Source organism: Thamnophis sirtalis, unplaced genomic scaffold (assembly GCF_051295495.1).
Source record: "Thamnophis sirtalis isolate CommonGarterSnake01/CBP01778 unplaced genomic scaffold, rThaSir2_p1.2 scaffold_6, whole genome shotgun sequence".
Lineage (NCBI taxonomy): Eukaryota > Metazoa > Chordata > Lepidosauria > Squamata > Natricidae > Thamnophis > Thamnophis sirtalis.
In genome coordinates this window covers 61,365,499-61,385,858 of record NW_028261386.1, presented here as the reverse complement: position 1 = coordinate 61,385,858, position 20,360 = coordinate 61,365,499, and the positions used below count along the sequence as shown (strand labels likewise).

The 20,360-nt window shown below is 41.4% G+C and overlaps 1 protein-coding gene across 1 annotated transcript; it reads right to left on the bottom strand.

Annotated features, from left to right (window-relative positions):
* Window positions 1-7,516: 7,516 nt before the first annotated feature.
* Window positions 7,517-19,043, bottom strand: LOC106553546 (sulfotransferase 6B1). Its single transcript, XM_014072073.2, has 7 exons — window positions 18,692-19,043; window positions 14,628-14,746; window positions 14,072-14,161; window positions 11,991-12,117; window positions 10,223-10,317; window positions 8,310-8,466; window positions 7,517-7,723 (listed from the first exon to the last, which is right to left on the bottom strand). Exons 1-7 carry the CDS (start codon window positions 18,891-18,893, stop codon window positions 7,593-7,595), a joined length of 921 nt encoding a protein of 306 aa, XP_013927548.2. The 5' UTR covers window positions 18,894-19,043; the 3' UTR covers window positions 7,517-7,592.
* Between the last annotated feature and the right edge of the window lie 1,317 nt (window positions 19,044-20,360).

Genomic DNA, 20,360 nt, shown 5'->3' with positions numbered 1-20,360 from the left:
CACTGATGAGTGAAGGCCAGGAGATGCCCCCCGCTATGGGTCCTACCCCCTGCGAGTCACCGGTACCTTCGAAAGGACCGGTTGCCTGCTCCACGGAAGGGCCTCCTATTCTGGGATTGCGCCTGATTCTGTTGGCGACCCCTATCCCTGGTTCCGGCGCGGTCCTGGCCGCGATCCTGCGTCTGGGAAAAACCCCTGGTGTAGTTGGGAACATAGGGAGCAGGGGCGAATCCCGAGTCCCCAGCCCAAAAGGGCTGTCGCCTATTATAAGGCTGCTACCTCCTGCTGGCACGACCACCGGTAGAAGGGAGGACCTTGCGCTTATCCCTTGTCTCAATGAGGATGGGATCCAGAACTGAACCAAACAAGGCTCCGCCCTTGAAGGGCGTAGACACAAGGCGTCACTTGGACTTGACATCAGCCTGCCAATGGCGAAGCCATAGCAAACGCCTAGATGCCACATTAGAGACTACAGCCCGGGAAGCAAACTTTGCTGCACTAAGGGTGGCATCCGCTGAAAACTCCAATGCCGCCATCAGTTTGGTGATATCCTGATGAAGGTGCATTTCCTCCAGGGCAAGCCTACTCTGTAACTGCTTAAGCCAAACCAAGGAAGTCCTATTAAAGAAGGAAGCCGCAGTGGCCGAGCGTAAAGCCCAGACCGCAGCCTGATGGGTCTTGCGAATGACCGTCTCGGCCTTGCGATCCTCAGCCTTCAAGCCCTCTGAAATTTCTGAAGGAATTAATGCTGGCGAGGCAAGAGCAGAAATAGGGGCATCTACAGTGGGGAACTGAAGGAGACCCTCCAATTCTGGAGTAGACGTATATAGCTTCCTATTCCCATTACCGGGGGGGGGGGGGTTAACCGCAGTTGGTTGATCCCACTGCTTTTGAATCAAATCAAGAAAGAGCTTGGGAGATGGAATAACATCCTGCAAGGCCACCTGTTCAGCGAAGAGGCACTCAGTGGCATCCAAACCCACAGCTGTACTCTCTTTAGAAGCTGCCTCCCCCATGTGGGTGGTGGTCCTGGCCTTATACAGTAAAGATTTGAACAGAGCATGCCGGAAAAGCCCGGGGGCAGTAGGCTGGTCTCTAGGTAGGCCTTCATCATCGGAAAATTCCCTATCAATAAGTTCACCTTCCTCCACTAAAGCCGATTCCTCACTGAATACTGAGAGCAGAAGCGAAGGAGGATCTGTTTGCAGAAGGGAGGAATCCCCTTGCACTACCTGGGGAACTAGGCCCGAGTGGGCCGCAATGGGCCTAGGAGCCTGGGCCCTACGCAGTAACTCTGCATCCACTCCCTTAGAAATAGCCTCAGATATCATGAGGTATAAATCAGTAGGGAGGCCTAAATCCTGGCCCTCCATAGGCCTGAGGCCTGCAGCTGTGGGCGTGAATGTGGCAGAAGGCCCAGCACGCGGGGGCGAATGAAGAGAAGCCCCACTAGCCTCTGAAATAATTGGGGGGGGGAGCGAGGCCCAAAAACCCCTTCCTCAGGAAGTGGAGCCTGGGGCAGCTGAATATCAGGAGACCAACCCTGTTGGTGTACACGCACCGGAGAGACACTTTGTGGCACCAGAATCGGGGGTGGACAAATGGGAGCCCCAGAAGCCTTTGGTGGAACCTTGGCCTTGTCTTTGCGCTTATGCGACTTATCCTGGGCAGTGGATGAGGCTCGAGGCCTACTACTGGAGGCCCTGGTGGCGGCCCTGCCGGGCCTAGGGCTAGCCCCCCCCTCACCAGGGGAATGGAGCTCTGAAACTGGCTCTACAGTACCTTTAGCTACTGATTGATCATCCATGATATGAGATATTTGAAAGAGCTCAATCACTGAAACAAAGAGATCCAAATTGCACACCACCGCCAAGTCGCCACGTGGAAGCAGAGGCTTAGACAAAGCGACCTCCTCTCTGAGTCAGCAGCCTCAAGTGAGGGAAAGGGGAGGATCGCTGGAACTGTGCAGACTCCAACGCGCGAAATAGCTCACCCCACCTCCTTCGGGCGTTTCCACGCATGCGCGAAATCGCCCTCCAAAATTGCGACCGCCAGCAAGGGCGCAAAATTTGAATTGCTAACAGCAGGGACACTCACTGCTGAGCCACGCAGCCCGCCTGGCAGCCGCTCCGGCGACCGAACGAGAAGGAGGGGGGGCAGCCTGATCAGGCAACAGCCCGGGAATTGACCGCGCCCGCAGGCGGGCTCCATCCGGCATGAAAACGGCACTGGGAGGCTCACCAACCCAAACGCGCCAAAGCGAATCAGAGGGCAGGCAGCAAAGCCGCTTCCGAAAGCCGGCTTGATTATCCGGTGCTCCAAGCTGCCGAGCTTCCAATCCCTTAACGCGGGAAGGCAGCAATGGTGAGGAATTGGGCTGGCAAAGACTGCCGCCTCCACCCCAATCAGATAGAAATCCACAGAAGAGAAACTAATACTGCTAAATCCAAAGAAATCATGAGAAGTTTGTCAATTAGTCAGAGAGAGAATTGAAAGACATCTCGTTAGGCTGGACTGAGTAAAGAAACTGGATCTGTCCAGTCAGAGGAGGCGTGATCAAAATTTACATACTCAGTCTCCAGGCTAAAGGACAAAGTTAATCCCATGATTGGATTCCCCGAGCAGCACACAGGAGAACTCACAAACCAGCATACAGAGACACTGCAGTTTAATTAGGTTTTTACTTTCATGGAAATAGAGGTATCAGAATCCATCAAACAGTCCAACTCATACACGGATAAGACAGTCAGTCATCAATGTCTTTCAGTTAAGTGATAATCCAAATAACATAGTCCAGTATCATATAATCAGTCCGGTACACAAGTTTTCTAACAGTTGCAAAATTTACAATAGCTCACGGCACTCAGATCAGATCAGCCCAGCATCTAATGAACAGAGAGCTAACAGTCATTCTGGCTCCCTCTTATGGCTGATTGAGGAAAACAACAACCAATCACATTTTATAGTATGATTTAAAGAAACAGGTGTTTCTTTATAATTGTTACATGATTTATATATTGCCAACCCAACCGTTAGATTATATTCCTAACAAATTTCAATCATTTTCTATCATCCATCCATATAAGAGCTACTGTAGGTAGTTCCACAGTCATGGTAGTTTACTTCTGCTCTCATTTTCTGTGTATCCTGTTATAATTACCCAAATTAGAAAAGGAAGCGTTGGTACTGCTTAGCTGAAGTTAGCAAATTTTTAACATCTTTCCATATATTTCCTCATTTTATTTTATTTTAAAACTTTAGAATTTTTGTTTTGTTTTTGTTTTTTTGTGAGATGTGCACATGGCATGTGGGACAAAAGTGTAGGCTATCTTCCTAGAGTGTTCCTAGTGAAATTTCCAAATTGATAGAGTTGTATAACAATGTTAGGAATGACCCCATATGCACTGTTTGACCTCAATTATATATGCGGATGTGCTTTGCATCAGTTGGTGATGTGCTGAAGGGAGTTGGCATTAATGCCATCAGAGATTACCTAAAACTAATATATCTGAAATCAGGTTAACATGACTTAGCTTGGAATCTAAAAAGAAGGGAAAGAGATTGGTGATGGGAAGCCAATATTAAGTTGGCATTGCTTTATTCTGATAAGATGGCTGTGTAGTGCTTAAATCACTGATTAAAAAGTGGCCTATGACTCTATCCATTGCTGTGAATGAACCTCTCATTCAATTTGGAGGTGGGAGTGGGAGGCACCGTTCTACGGTGGTTCTCCTCCTACCTCTCCGATAGGTCACAGTCAGTGTTGGTCGGGGGACAGAGGTCGACCCCCTAGGCCCCTCAATTGTGGGGTGCCGCAGGGTTCGGTCCTATCCCCCCCTCCTATTTAACATCTACATGATGTTAAATCATGTAGAGCCGAGGTGGCGCAGTGGTTAAATGCAGCACTGCAGGCTACTGCTAGATCAGCAGTTCAGCGGTTCAAATCTCACCGGCTCAGGGTTGACTCAGCCTTCCATCCTTCCGAGGTGGGTAAAATGAGGACCCAGATTGTTGGGGGCAATATGCTGACTCTCTGTAAACCGCTTAGAGAGGGCTGAAAGCCCTATGAAGCGGTATATAAGTCTACTGCTATTGCTATTGCTATTGCTATGAAACCACTGGGTGAGATCATACGACGGCACTGGATAAAGTACCATCAATACGCAGATGATACGCAATTGTATCTATCTGCCTACATCCCGTAGCGGCGGACGTGATGTGCCGATGCCTGGACGCTGTCAGGATCTGGATGGGGGTAAACAAACTCGTGCTCAATCCCGACAAGACCGAGTGGCTGTGGATGCTGCCCCTGAAGGACAGTTCAGACAGTCCATCCTTGATCCTGGGGGGTGAAAATTTACACCCCTCAGAGAGGGCCCGCAATTTGGGGGTCCTCCTGGATTCACAGCTGACACTGGAACACCACTTGTCGGCTGTGACCAGGGGGGCCTTTGCCCAGGTTCGCCTGGTGCATCAATTATACTTGGATTGGGGCACACTTCAAACAGTTACCCACGCCCTTGTCACCTCAAGGCTGGATTATTGCAATGTGCTCTACATGGGGCTACCCCTGAAAAGCGTTCGGAGACTACAGCTAGTCCAGAATGCAGCCGCGCGAGCAATATTGGGTGTACAGCACGGAAACCGCTTTGGTCGCATTCATTGATGATCTCTGGAGAGCCAGGAATGGAGGTTATGCCTCCGTCCTAGTGCTCCTTGACCTCTCAGCGGCCTTCGATACCATCGACCATGGTATCCTTCTGCGACGACTGCGGGAGGTGGGGGTGGGAGGCACCGTCCTACGGTGGTTCTCCTCTTACCTCTCGGACAGGTCACAGTCGGTGTTGGTCGGAGGGCAGAGATCGACCCCTAGGCCCCTGAATTATGGGGTGTCGCAAGGTTCGGTCCTGTCCCCCCTCCTGTTTAATATCTACATGAAGCCGCTGGGTGAGATCATTCGACGGCACGGGATAAAATACCATCAGTATGCGGACGATACACAGCTGTATCTGTCCGCCCCGTGCCAACTCAGTGAAGCGGTTGACGTGATTTGCCAGGGCCTCGAGGCTGTTAGGGACTGGATGGGGCTTAACAAGCTTGTACTCAATCCAGATAAGACCGAGTGGCTGCTGTGTTTCCCTCCTACTAATTGGCCAAGTGTTCCATCTCTCAGGCTGGGGGGTCAAACAGTACGCCCCTCAGACAGGGTTCGCAACTTGGGAGTCCTCCTGGACTCACAGCTGACTTTTGAACACCACTTGTCGGCTGTGACCAGGGGGGCATTTGCCCAGGTTCGCCTGGTGCACCAGTTGCATCCCTACCTGAACCGGGAGGCCCTCACAACAGTCACTCGCGCCCTTGTGACCTCTAGACTGGACTACTGCAACGTGCTCTACATGGGGCAGCCCTTGAAGAGTATTCGGAGACTTCAGCTTGTCCAGAATGCAGCCGCGCGAGCGATCGTGGGTGTACCTCGGTTCACCCACGTAACACCTATCCTCCGCGAGCTGCACTGGCTGCCTATTGGTCTCCGGATACGCTTCAAGGCGCTAGTCGTCACTTATAAAGCCCTTCATGGTATTGGACCTGGGTTCTTGAGAGACCGCCTGCTGCCAATTACCTCCACTAGACCGATCAGATCCCACAGATTAGGCCTCCTCCGAATTCCATCCGCCGGCCAGTGTCGACTGGCGACTACTCGGAGGAGAGCCTTCTCTGTGGCTGCTCCGACCCTCTGGAACGAACTCCCCATGGAGATTCGAACCCTCACCACCCTCCAGGCCTTCTGCAAGGCCCTTAAAACCTGGCTGTTCCGACAGGCCTGGGGCTAAAGAGCTGTTGCCTCCGTCTCGAATGGTATGACTGTTGTATGTTTTTAAATTATGCATTGTTATGCTTTGGTTTTTTTTAAAAAAAATTTGTCTGTATTCCCCTTCCCTGGTTGAGTTGTGAGCCGCCCTGAGTCCCCTTCGGGGGAAAAGGGCGGCATATAAATGTAATAAACTGAACTGAACTGAACTACTGAGATACACCCATATTACACCTATCCTCCGCGAGCTGCACTGGCTGCCAATTGGTCTCCGAACGTAATTCAAGGTGTTGGTCATTACCTTTAAAGCCCTACATGGCTCAGGACCAGCGTATTTGCGAGACCACCTACTCTCTCTCTCTCTCTCTCTCTCTCTCTCTCCTCTCTCTCTCTCTCTCTCTCTCTCCTCTCTCTCTCTCTCTCTCTCAACAATTAAAACCATGAAACATTTTCGTAATTTAGTTACCTGTATTTAAATATAATCATCTGAATGTTAAATTAGTACCCTTCCTCTCTAATCAATTGGGCATGCTTATTTTATTATGGCCATCTATCCCTTCAATATTTCCATAGCATAGCTTTTTCTGTCCTTCCTAGATCCTTTTTTCTTTAAAGATTAAATCCAGTGTATCCTCCAATGGAGTTCATTAGAATCTTCTCTTCTGAATTCTTATATGCAATGTTGACTCTTCTAAGCTGTTTCTCTTTTGGATATAATGAATTCAAGGATACTATGAATACTTCTTCAACCAATCGCTCTCTCTTGGTAAGGATTCGATCTAGAATAGCAGAATACTTTCAACTTTATTCTACAATATTTTCTGCCAAAGGAAGATATCAGCAAGAGGTTGAAACTCTGGCTTTTGGCAGGATTATATATGACAAAGTGTTTGTGAATTGCAATGTTGTTTCAAAAGGGATAGAATTGTTGTCTCTTTGAAGTATGATGGTTATTACAATACAATAGCAGAGTTGGAAGGGACCTTGGAGGTCTTCTAGTCCAACCCCCTTCCTAGGCATATATACCTATACCGTTTCAGACAAATGGCTATCCAACATCTTCTTAAAGACTTCCAGTGTTAGGGCATTCACTGATTAATTGTTCTAACTGTCAGGAAATTTCTCCTCAGTTCTAAGTTGCTTCTCTCCTTGATTAGTTTCTACCCATTGCTTCTTGTTCTGGTGCTTTGGAGAATAGTTTGACTCCCTCTTCTTTGTGACAACCCCTGAGATATTGGAACACTGCTATCATCTCTCCCCTAGTCCTTCTTTTCATTAAACTAGACATACCCAGTTCCTGCAACCGTTCTTCATATGTTTTAGTCTTCAGTCCCCTAATCATCTTTGTTGCTCTTCTCTGCACTCTTTCTAGAGTCTCCACATTTTTTTTAACATTGTGGTGACCAAAACTGAATGTAGTATTCCAAGTGTGGCCTTACCAAGGTATTATAAAGTGATCTTGATTCTATCCCTCTGTTTATGTACCCTAGAGCTGTGTTGGCTTTTTTGGCAGTTGCTGCACACTGCTGGCTCATATCTAAATGGTTGTCCACTAGGACTCTTTTAAAAATATAAAAGACAATTTCATAATAACACTTCCACAGCATTTACATGTTAATTTACTAAATCTTGTCTGAAAGTTAAAATTAGATTGAATAAACATAAAGAAAAACCAAACAGTAAAACCTCTTAAAATATATATATATATATTTTTTAGTTTATTAATTTAATTTCTCATTTAGAAAGGGTATGACTAAATGACTTCATTTCAAAAGTACACATCTTAAAATTTACAATATTTATCATATTTTAGTTTTGCACCCAGTTTAGTCCCAGCTAAACATGCTTCAAATTTTGCATCCATTTCTTTGCTCTGAGCTTCAGTGAACAAAGTTCTCCAATCGCCCACTTCACCTGTACAGGATTAATGAAAAAAGAATTATTTATGTCTTCATCTATAACAGTTTCAACAGTTTGAAACATCTTTGGAATGTGGAATCGCGCATCATTTATATGCTTTGTAATACATTCATATGCAATTCTACAGTACTCAGAAATAAGACCTGTTGAACTTCATGGGTATTCCGGATAATAAAGCTTTATAGGCTAAGACACTTGAGCATAAACCAAATGAGGTGATGGGGTAATTAAAGTCCAAAACATTTGGAGGGTGTTAGGTCGCTTCTGTTAGGTAGCAGGATTCATGGCTATATTTGTTTATTTAAAGAATGAAATACACATATTAGATCAGGTTTATGTTTTACATATGATGATAAAAGTAAAAAGACATTCCAGTGTCTTTTAAAGGATTTCTGTTTCTATTCTGCAATGCAGCAGCAAGATAAAACTTTGAAATAGGCCCTCAAACTACTGATACTATAGCAAATCATAAACCTTAGTAGTTGCTTTTAATATTAATTATCTCCACTAGAGGACATGTGTGTACTTTGAAGAAATAGTTTCTTAACACAGCAGTCTTGAGACATGAGGGAAATAATACCTTTTCTGAAAATAACAGAAGCAAATTGACCAAGAACTTCCGGAAGTTTGCTGCTCATTGCTTGAAAGGTAGCCTTATCTGCAATAGACTTAATCATCTCATCAGATAGGGGGAGTTCATAAAAGTCAGCAATTTGTTTGACTCCTTCCAGAAGGTTCTGCAAAATAGTACAATCAATTATTTCACCTCTAGAAGCATTTAAAATAATACAGGTAGTCTTCATTTCACAGCAACAATTGGGACCAGCAACTCAGTTTGCTAAGCAATATGGCTGTTGAGGGAGACATCACATGATCGTGATTTGGGATTTTACTGTTGGCTTCTTCATTGACTCTGCTTGTTGAAAGACAGCCATGAAGCATATAAAAAGTGATAATGTGACCATGGGACTTGGTGAAGGTTGTAAATACCCTGCAATTGCAAAGCGCCTAAATCTCAACCACGTGATCATGGAGATGCTGTGATGGTTGTAAGTAAGAGGATGAGTTATAAAGTTACATTTTCAACACTGTATTCACGAATAGTTACTAAACGTGATAGTTGTTGAGTGAGGATTACCTGTACATTGTACACTGCTTTGACACACAAGAATGGGTGAAAATGAGCCTCTAAGTTATATTTTCATTTTTAAATATTTAGCCCAGATAACCTGGATATCAAGTAGATTAAATAATGAAAATACACTCTATATTAATTATCAAGCTTTGCAACACAGAAAAGTCAAAGCATAGCATTGAGACCAAACACTAAAGAACAAGGGTAGATTTTTTACACTGCACTAAAAGTATATTTATTTGTAGTTTAGGTGTTGAATAATTCTAGCCATTGTGATTCATAAAGCATAGTTTATGGATTATCATACTAACAAAGAAACCATGCTTAAGCGAACAGTGACAAAGAACAATGTGTCAATGCAACCTAGCTCATTTCCTAGACATCCTACGACACACAGGATAGAAGAATAAAAGCCTTTCCCACTTGTGCCCTGCACTCTGTTAGGCTCATACCATTGACCATACCTGAAGCAGCTTAAAGTTGTCGTCACTGTTCTCTTAGCAGTCAACAAGTTGTGCAGTTCTCTGTATAGACTCTGACATGCTTCTATTAATGTTACAGGATCAGCCTAGAATCCCAAGTGGTGGGATTCAAAATTATTTACTACCAGTTCTGTGGGTGTAGCTTGGTGGGCATGGCTTGGTAGACGTGGCAGGAAAAGGATACTATAAAATCTCCATTCCCACCCCACTCCAGAGAAAGGTTACTGCAAAATCCCCATTCCCTTCCGATCAGCTGGGACTTGAGAGGCAGAGAATAGATGGGGACAGGGACAGTCAGAGGTGGTATTTACTGGTTCTCCGAACTACTCAAAATTTCCACTACCATTTCTCCAGAACTGGTCAGAACCTGCTGAATACCACCTCTGCTAGCAACCAATTGACTCCTTCTGGCTGGTGATGTCCTCCAGGGAAATTCTATTTGGGAAAGCAGGAACTTTGCATTTTTTTATCTGGGTTCCCCCATTTATTTATCAGATCTCCAAGCCAATTTCAGTTCATAAATCTGGATCAGCCTGAACAACAATCTTGGGACCTAAAGCAGGAATGTTCACCACTTCTCATGATGGTGATGAAAAAATGGTCATGCATGTATGATGATGTCATTGCACAAACTCCAACTTTTTTTGCTTTTTTTGCTTTGCCTGGTACTGGACACAAGTCATAGGATTTGCATCAAAATATTATAATTCACTTTTTTGTCACCAGTATCTTTATTGCCCCTTCCCACAGATGCCTATCTGCACATATAGAAATTGCTTGAATTGGGGAATGCTGGAGAAGGTTTCCTCCATAGCTATAGGCTACAGCAAAATGAATGTGTAATACAAATATTATTTTAATTTCTAAAAGACTTACTTCTTTCAGTTCTTCATAGGTAATTATCATTACATTTTCTTCATCCATATGTTTGTCCCAAGCCAGAGCATGGTCAAAGTAGGAACTCCACCCAACTGAAATGAAATGTACGCAATCGCTATATCACCAGCTATTTAAGTTTTCTACACAAGACAAGGAAAATGTAACACTCTCAATCATATCAACTGGATTGGAACCAGGTTTATCATGGCTATTTTAATCTTATTTCATTGAGTCTATTGTAAGTATGAGATATCTGGGTACAATTCAACGTGATATTGGCTTCAAGCTGACCTGTATAGGGTACATTTTTATAATATGCAAATAAAATAAGCAAACCAGCTGGATTACGTGATGAAATTTGTCTAAGTTTGTTCTAATTCAGTTAGTGATAAATTATTATAAGCTGAATCATAGTTTGTTAGGAGAAGTCTGATACTACCAGTACTTGCAGGGATATCATTCTAGAAAGTCTTCCTTCGTTGGATCAGTTTTGTGCTATGTGAGAATTCTTTTATCACAAGGGGGGCGGGGGATTTCTGATCCTCCAAAAAGTTCTGAAACACTGTGATAATTTTATAACGTTCAATTGATATCACATTTTAGCTAAAAATTAATCTGAAGATTACTCTTAGTAATTCCCTTCAAGTTGCTTGAAACATATGGGAAATATCTGTATTTTATTTTAAATTTCATATATTACTTCAATTTGTATGCAATTCCATTTCTAAACTCTGGGCTGCATATAAATTGAAGTAATAAATAAATTACACTTATTTTTAAGATGAGGGCTTCTTTGACTGTTCTTATTCAGATCACTGAGTATTGCCTTCTGATCACAGAAAGAATGAGAAGGGAACCCCAAAATTTAGAATCACCTCTTTTGCTTTCACCATCTTGCGGGGAAAAAAGAGGATGTATTATATATCATAAGCTGTGCCATGATGTGATTTTTACAATATTATTTATAAACAAATTATCTTTCGAATGTTTTCCAAAGTAGTAAAAGTATACCTCTTGCAAATATACTCATCCATAGTTTAATTTATGTAACCGGGATTGCTACAGCAAACAGCTTCTGATATACTTTATGAATTAAATAAATTACCATTTTAAACTTGCTGATGCACGTTAGTTTTTACTACTGGTATTAAAAATGTACAGGAAGAACTAGATTGAAATAAGAAATATGCTAAAAACATAAATAATAGACAGCTTTTTGAAGTTCAAGTCCCAATTAAATACTTCCTTTGTATGCCAATACGCCATTTATTTTTCTTCGATATTTCTTCATTGAATGAGTTAAAGAAAAAAAAGTTATGCTTCTATGCAATCACTTAGATAGGACCAGATTCCAATTTAACAAGAAACTTTTTTTTAGGATAAGCAGAATTGTAAATGGGAGGATTTGAGAAGATTAAAAGGAATATATATTGAGGTTGTGGGGATGTGAGGTTGGTCCTAATCTTCCTATCCTTTTATAAGGGCCTAAAGACTCTGCCAGTTGGCTTGGGACTCCAATGGGGGAATGGGCCCCAGTGGAGGTGGTTGATCGAATAACAATGTATCCCATCTCCGCCCCACTCAGCTCCCGCCCTCCCGACTTGTCCTTATATTTTAATCTTTGATTTTAATTTATTTATGTTTACATTTATATTTAATGTAATTTTTTTTTTACTGTAAGCCGCCCAGAATTATCTTACGGTAAGATGGCAGCCAATAAATTTTATAAACGAACAAACATACAAAGTAAGATAACATAACATACCTTCACCACTCATAAACTTTTGAAAGAAGTCATCCCAGGAACTAGTATTAGGAAGCAAAGGATTTTTGTTGTAAAAATGATAATAGGATGTAGCTGCATCTTTGGGATTTCGAAATACCACTAGCATCTGTTTAAACAGATAGATGATCATTAAATGTGACTTAAAAGGATTATAAACCACCAGTAGATGTTCGCAGTGTTGATATAAGAAGATAAAGGTAAAGGATCCCCTCGCACATATGTGCTAGTTGTTTCCGACTACGTGGAAAGTGCTCATCTCTGTTTCAAAGCCGAAGAACCAGCGCTGTCCGAAGACATCTCTGTGATCATGTGGCCAGCATGACTAAACACCAAAGGCGCTGTTACCTTCCCACCAAAGGTGGTCCCTATTTTTTCTACTTGCATTTTTTACATGCTTTCCAACTGCTAGGTTGGCAGAAGCTGGGACAAGTAACAGTAGCTCACTCCATTACGCGGCACTAGGGATTTGAACTGCCGAACAATCGACCTTTCTCATCATGTCTTAGCCACTGAGCCACCGCTTCTTTGTTTATATAAGAAACTAAGATATAAATCAGGGTTGTGGTTTTTATGCCAAAATTTGCATTTCACCTTTGAACGGTGGCACACTGAGAATCACACCCTAAAAAGTTATAATATGAGGTCAAGACAAAAAGATTTTATTTGCTATCAATTGTAAATATAGCTACATGTAAATGTAATCAAATGTTTTAGCTTTAGCATCAATTATTTTATTAAACTTCACAATTTTGTAGCAACATTTTAAGATCTTAGAGCAACAGAGCCTTGGGGCCTCAGGATAGGCATTTTGATATAAATGCAAATTCAGAGTAGGTGGTTGTTATATTATAATATGCAAAATTTCCTTTCTTTTACTCTCAGTAATATTGGAAAGGTATTTCTGTATTGCAAGGAAGACAGCTACATCAAGTTGCCTTAACTGGAAGATGGATAGCATATGAAATGAATAAATTAAAGAATAAATGAGAATGAATGAATGAATGAATGATGAAAGAGAGAGAGAGAGAAAGATGGGGAGAGAGAGAAAGAGAAAATGGGAACAGTAATATGTGAGACATATGTTGAATACATTCTCAATAACATTCTTAGTTGGAGAGTTAGTTGGATAAATCTTCAGAATTTCAATTACTTTGGATAAATATTGAAGAAAAAGATATTATTATTATTATACAATTGTATCACAGCGGCCAGTTGTTTCGCCAGATTTGAAATTGGTTACTAGTCGGGCCCCACCCAGGGGCCTAGGACGTGGTAACGTATTTTTGTAATATTCGTGCATATCCAAGCAGTGCAGCTTTTTGCATTTGACTGATGGTGATTTTGTCAATTTTTAACTGTTTTAAATGTAATTCCAGTGCTTTTGGAATAGCACCCAGTGTGCCAATTACCACTGGAATTACCACTGCTGGTTTGTGCCATAGTCATTGAATTTCGACTTTTAAGTCCTGGTATTTTGCGATTTTTTCATATTCCTTCTCGTCGACCCTGCTATCACCTGGTATTGTGATGTCTATGATTGTAACGTGTGATGTCTGGAGTATTATGTGCCAGTATTTTGTCCATTTGTATATGAAAATCCCATAAGATCTTAACCATCTGATTTTCAGTGACTTTTTCAGGCTTCCGTTCCCACCAGTTTGTTGATGTTTTAATATTATAATTTTTGCACAAATTCCAATGGATCATTTGTTCTACTGAATTGTGCCGCAATTTATAATCAGTCTGCGTGATTTTTTTTACAGCAGTTGAGTATGTGATCAACAGTTTCATCAGCTTCTTTGCAAAGTCTGCATTTGGCATCATCAGAGGATTTTATTCTTATTGTTGTTGTTGTTGTTGTTGTTATTATTATTAATAATAATAACATATACCATGATTTAATTCATAGATCAAAACAGAAACTTTGCTTGTAACTATGTTGAAGATATAGGGAATTTTCTGTGATCTTCAGAAATATATAATATTCAGTATCTACATACTGAGATGCAACCAGGTAATTCTGTAGGACAATTGTACTTACAGTGAAATTGATTCCTTACCTTCACTTTCTTCTCCAGAAAGGATTTTGGAATGTTATCGTAATGGAGATGAGTTATATAATAACGGGGAGATAGTTGTTCTTTCATTTTCTGAAATCAAACCAAAAGATGTTAAAATTCTGCTGATGAATTTTGGCCTCAATTGTGGTCATAATTGAGGATTACCTGTTCAGTTTGCTGCAATATCTCAATATCTGTTTCTTTGATCCCCCTCTAGAACAGGCTAATAAATTCAAAGTTTCTAATGCTATCAAAACAATGCAATAAGATATAAGAGCTGTAAGTATTGTAGATTGTAAAATAAAAATAAAATCTTCAAGTCTGACTTTACTTCCTGATGACTTACATGAATGCATACATGCAGCTTTTTCTGACCCACAACAGTGTGGTATTACCTTATACCAGAATATATTTTCAAATGTATTTTACAATCCAGAACTCTAGGGCCCAATCAGTTAAACTCAGCTCTGGTGCTGCCATATGCTGAAGCAGGGTAAATTACCCAGCGTATTTAACCGCTTATATTATTCTAGGCAAAGGCTGAATTCATACTGACCAGAAATTTTTCTGGGCCTCCAAATTCAAGCATTAAGAGGTGCCTTGGAAGTGGTAACTCCTTATTACTTGAAATTGCAGCTACCATTTCAGTTAGAATTTGAAATACCCAGTTGGTACCTACAAGAGAAAACAGGTAAGCTACATTTAGATTACAGATTGCATTAACTTTATAACTATGAGCATGAACAAAAAAGTGTTTTCTTGAACCAAGGAAAATTTCAGCATGCCAAGCACCACTAGACCATGAATGAAAAAAAAATCTAGAAAAATTAGGCTTTAGCTTGTACATTTTGTGATGTATTGACACTGGTTGGACATAATACCAATCTATGATCACTAGAAAGTGAATAAGTAGAAAGTGAATCTCAGGTTTGCTGTTTCACCTAATCTATGAAGAGTACCTTTTCTCTGTAAGATTCAGGTGACAAGTAGGCAGTGATCCTGAGCCCATTCTACCTAAGGTTCAACCAGCAGCACTACTAGAGGCTGAGTCATGAGCTCTCTCGGGCAGTGGTGGGATTCAAATAATTTAATAACTGGTTCGCCCAGGGTCAGGTTGGCTGTCGTGGGAGGCGTGGCCCATGCCTGTCCTCCAGCTCCACCACACATACGGCACATGAGCCACCCACTATGAAAGTGGATCTTGAGCGCTGCGCTGCAATGGGGAAATGGACAACAGAGTGGCCAGCACAAAGGAGGAAGAAGCAACAAGAAGAAAAAAGAAGGAAAGCATCATTCTCCTTCCCTTGCCTGTCTGCTTCGTTGCCCGTTTCTCCGCAGCACAACACTCAGGATCCACTTTGATAGCAGGGTGGGAGGGTAATTTAACAACCGGTTCACATGAACCGGTGCAAACTGGCTCAATCCCATCTCTGCTCTTGGGATTTGTAGGCATCTGTGTTCTTGGTCTGGTCACACAGCCATTTTGCTGCTATTCTATCTTCTCATTGAGAGTTGGGCAGCATACAAGTTTAATAAAATTATTATTAAATACTTTATTCATTAAACATGAAACTCAGCCAACTGAACGTTCAAAAATGCATCACAAATACCATTGACTGGTGCTAATGGTTGATACAGTTTGCTGCCAGTATCCTAGATATCAACCAAGTAGCTTCTTAAAATATAAGATGTTCCGAGTAGCGCAGTTTTTTTGCAGTTCTGCTGGTGTTATTGCAGGAAGCTGCAATTTGTTGATGTATCTTGTAAAATTATTGGACATGGTGCCAAGTGCCCAATGACAATGGGTATCACTGTTACATGCTTCATCCATAACCGTGTAGTTTTGATGGCCACGTCGCGATATTTCATTATTTTTTCTAGTTCTTTTTCTTCGACTCTGGCATCTCCAGGAACAGCGATATCAATAAACTGTACACTTCGGCCCTCTACAACCATGATATCTGGCGTGTTGTGCTCCAAATGATGGTCCGTTTGAAGTCTCACAAGATGATGATGATGATGATGGTTGGCTACGCTATCAGCCAGATGTTTAGACTGTATTTGGCATTTTTATTCACCTATTGAGTCCGTTCTCAAGGTGACATTACCATCAGCATCTCCTGGTGCATTCAATACCTTCCTTACCTCTTTATAAAGCATCATCTTTTCTCTTTTCTTCCTTCTCCTGTCTCTTTTCCATAGGTTCTCTAAGATTCAGAGGTGAGCACCTCTGTTGATTCCAATTTTAAGAACATGGTGCTGAATTTGGGAAGACCTCTAGTCACCAACTGCGATAAAATGTTCAAACAGCCTCAGGGCCAGATTGCAATAGATTTGCAGAGCATATTAAAAGATGTGTCAAAGGAGGTTATCTATAATAGCCTCACCACACCATTTCTTCCACTTCCCAGTCCATCAGTAACAATAGCAGCCTGAAGACAATCCACAACCATCCTTAAATCTGCCAACTTAAAAAGGCTGAGAACAAAAGCAAAGAACCATTGCTTTAACTTGAGCTGCCACAAGTCTGCAGTAATAAAAATCCTTCCCATTTCATGCAAAAGAAAAATTGAATTGTTTGCATGCAGGCCTCTTGTTTCAGGCCTCTGTATTAATCTTTATTTATATTGTGTGGATCTGTATGGTTTTATCTAATAGGATTTTAAAAAATCAATTGAGGGACAACTGAGAAATATATCAAAGTGCCACCTTTTCTCTTCAAAGAAGTTCAGGAGCCATAGGCATGGAAAGGCAAAAATTCCTATAAATGCCATATTTCCTTGAGTTCTGGATGTTATATAGTAACTACATTTTGCCATTTTGGAAGTTGTTTATCATTCACGGAGGCAGTTTCACCTTGTTGGACTGTGGCCAATGACCAAAGTCTGAATTACTATGGCCAGGCTGTCCCTGTTTTGCACTGCTCATAGTGACAGGAACAACTAAGAATGCTTTGGCTTCCCAGGGTGCCAGTGGCAACGAGCAATTAAGGAGTACTCTCAGTATGAATTCCTATTTTTTCAAGGCACATGTATCTCAACTCATTCATCCAATTCTAGGAGTTAGGGCCAGTGGCGAGATTCAGCCAGTTCACACCACTTTGGGAGAACCGGTTGTTAAGCTTCTGAGCAGTTTGATGAACTGGTTGTTGGAAGAAATCATTACGGCAGAGAACCAGTTGTTAAATTATTTGAATCCTACCACTGGTTAGAGACCAACATGTACAAGCCTGTGTTATTTTTCCTTTATTTTCTACACTGTATTCTTGCATATGACTCTTGGATCATCATCTAGCCAACCAGGTCTTCATTACAGTGACCAACCAACATAAAAATGTCCTTTCTTGATATAACGAGGCTAGGAATATTTGTTCAATTATTTCCTGATAATCTTTTTCTAAAAATTAAATTTTGCATTCAGTTAGGTGTAGTTAAAATGTCTAGCTTCAAATCAACAATATTTTTTAAAGGGCTGGGGTTGAAGACATGCTTTTAAAAAAATCTGTGTACATATAGTCCTAACAATTACAACTTAGTCCAGAATTTCTGTTGCCAAACAAGGTGATTGTTAACAGAATAACAGAGTTGGAAGGGACCTTGGAGGTCTTCTAGACCAGTGTTTTTCAACCACTGTGCCGCGGCACACTAGTGTGCCGTGACATAGTGTAAGGTGTGCCGTGGGAAAATTACTTTATATATAGTCAATATAGGCACAGAGTTAAATTTTTTTAACATTTTCTAATGGTGGTGTGCCTCATGATTTTTTTCATGAGAAAAGTGTGCCTTTGCACAAAAAAGGTTGAAAAACACTGTTCTAGACCAACCCTTTTAAGTGAGGTATGTGATTTTACAACCATTTTTTCCAGAGTTGCTAAGTGAATTACTGTAGTTAAAATATACAACATAGTTGATAAGGGAATGTGGCTTCCCCCATTGAATTTGCATGTCACAAATTGCAATCACATGATCCCAGAACGCTGCAATTGTAAATACATGCATATTGCCAAGCATCTGAACTTTGATAACGTGACAGGGAGAATGCTGCAAAGATCATACGTAAGAGGACCAGTTGTAACTCACTATTTTCTGTGCTGTTATAATTGCAAACAGTTAATGAATGTTTGCCAATCAAGGACTGCCTCTATTCTTAGCCCCCCAAAATAAAATGATCAGCTAACAGGGTAAGACATATCATCATAGGATCTAAATCTTTAAATGCTGCCCTCTAATCTAATTGCATTACTTTTGAGGGGTGGATACAAAAATTAAAGAATGTTGTTTTAAACAGAATATAACAGGCAGTTTATGATCATAGAAAGCTGAGCACTTTCACTTGGTACCAATCCATTGCCCAGCCTTCCCCAAACACATCCCTTCTAGATTGTTTTTGGAATTGACAAATGCTACCCTCCCACCATATAGCTGAGGGTGATGACAATGGAAACTCAAAATATTTTCAGGAAGTCATGTTGGGGGAGTCTATTGTAATATATTGTAGATTAATTTGAGATTATCGCAGAAGCAGCAAAATGGGGAATAAACTTGATAAAGGTGAAGAAAAAGCCACAGTTTAATGTTCCTCTTTCCTTTGCAAAAGAAAGGAACAAGAGCAAATACTCACCACACTTGGGATAAGCAATTACTAGCATATCATCCTCTCTTGCTTCAAAAGTTTCCAGTGCTTCAAAGGTTTCTGCACTACAAAGGCGATTAGGATACAAAACTCCTTTGAAAGTAAAAAAAAGCTCTTCATTCTTGTTGTCTTTATTCTCATCAAATATCTTATTCATTTGTTTCACCAAACTGTCATTTTCTTCAGCCATTCTTTTCTCTTGCTGGCAGTCTCTGCCTTGTCGTGAATCCTTTCAAAAAGCAGCTCTTGTTTTATGCGGTCAGATTCTTACATGCCTCCTTCCTCTTGCTCAATAAAGAAAAAAAGTGCTGAGAACACATTCGTGAATCACTAGTCTTCGCACGCTACATCCTGGTTGTGTGTTTATTACATAACAGCTTTGGGAGTACAAATTACTTAATCTTGGAAGAGCAGAACTTTCTTCCACGAAGAAAACAAATCATTTGAGAGAGATTGCAGTGCAAGAAGCCAAAACGAATGCAAAATAAGCAGCTTGAAACTTTTATTGATTGGTTAAAATAAAAGGTTTCTTCTTTCATTAATGGGAGGACAATATGGAACTTTTTTCCCCCTGTCAACTCAATAACATGAATGTTAAAATTCTGGATCTGCTTTTGAAATTAAGTACGTAACACAATATGAAAAACACAGTATTTAGATTGATGAGGGGTTTGTGTGTAGTGGAGTTTGTAGCACCAACCTATACATGTTTATTTGATCGTAAATCAAGTGTTCAGTGAACCTTGTGCCCTATAATTTGGTATATTTCCCTGAAAATATATGAGTTTATGTGTGGGACCAAGCTTAATTATGTTGAACTGAAGGCAAAGGTATACTGTAATGGGTGGGTGAAGGTTCATTCGTTGAGCTTGTGGATTGTTTTCTGAACATTTCTTCACCAGACTACAGTAGGTAACATCTTCAACAGAGTTTAGGGAAGTGAACTGAATATGTTACCTAGCCTGGTGACAAAGCGTGGAGAATGAACTTTTACCCTCATCCTACACCAGAGCTAGGGATATTTGCCACTAATACTGTAATATCCCTGAAATATTTTTTAAAAAACCACGTTATTTATAATTACAGCTATATTACCCAGCCATATAATCTTTTTTTAAAAAAAAAACTATATTGTCTCAGAATTTGCATCTATGAAAGAGAATTAGAGCTATAGTTGCACAGCCAGGGTGTCTGCGCCTTAAAAACTGCTCACTTAGCAAACTTATTCAAAGTTACAGAGGATCCCCCCCAAATCTACTTAATGACCTGGTTCTAAAATTACAGCCGCTGCAGTGGTCCCATGGTCATTTGTCCTTTCCAGCCACAAGGATACTGCCAGACTCCCCTCCCATCTCTATCCCATCACCCCCACCAGATCCCCACCAGCTTCAGACCTGCTTCCCACCCCACCAGGCCCCCTTCTCCTCACTTATCTTTCAAAGATCTCCAGAGCTCAGGTTAGGGAAGCAAAATAGATTGCTTTGTGGTGCAGCTGCGTGGTGTAATTCTGGAAGCAGCCGCCCCCCGCCATATTTGAATTGTTGTCACTTGGGAAATGACCACTACTTCTGGAATCACACTACATGGCCAACCAAATAAGCAATCCATTCTGCTTCCCTAATGTGGCCCGAACAATGCTACGGAAAGTTCTGGAGAT

Excerpts from the sequence above, each read along its gene's own strand:
- LOC106553546 (XM_014072073.2), bottom strand. The coding sequence starts at position 18,893 with ATGGCTGAAGAAAATGACAGTTTGGTGAAACAAATGAATAAGATATTT. Across the intron at positions 14,162-14,627 it reads GAGGCCCAGAAAAATTTCTG|AAAATGAAAGAACAACTATC; the intron begins GTCAGTATGAAT and ends GTTTGATTTCAG. Across the intron at positions 10,318-11,990 it reads AAAGTTTATGAGTGGTGAAG|TTGGGTGGAGTTCCTACTTT; the intron begins GTATGTTATGTT and ends ATTTCATTTCAG.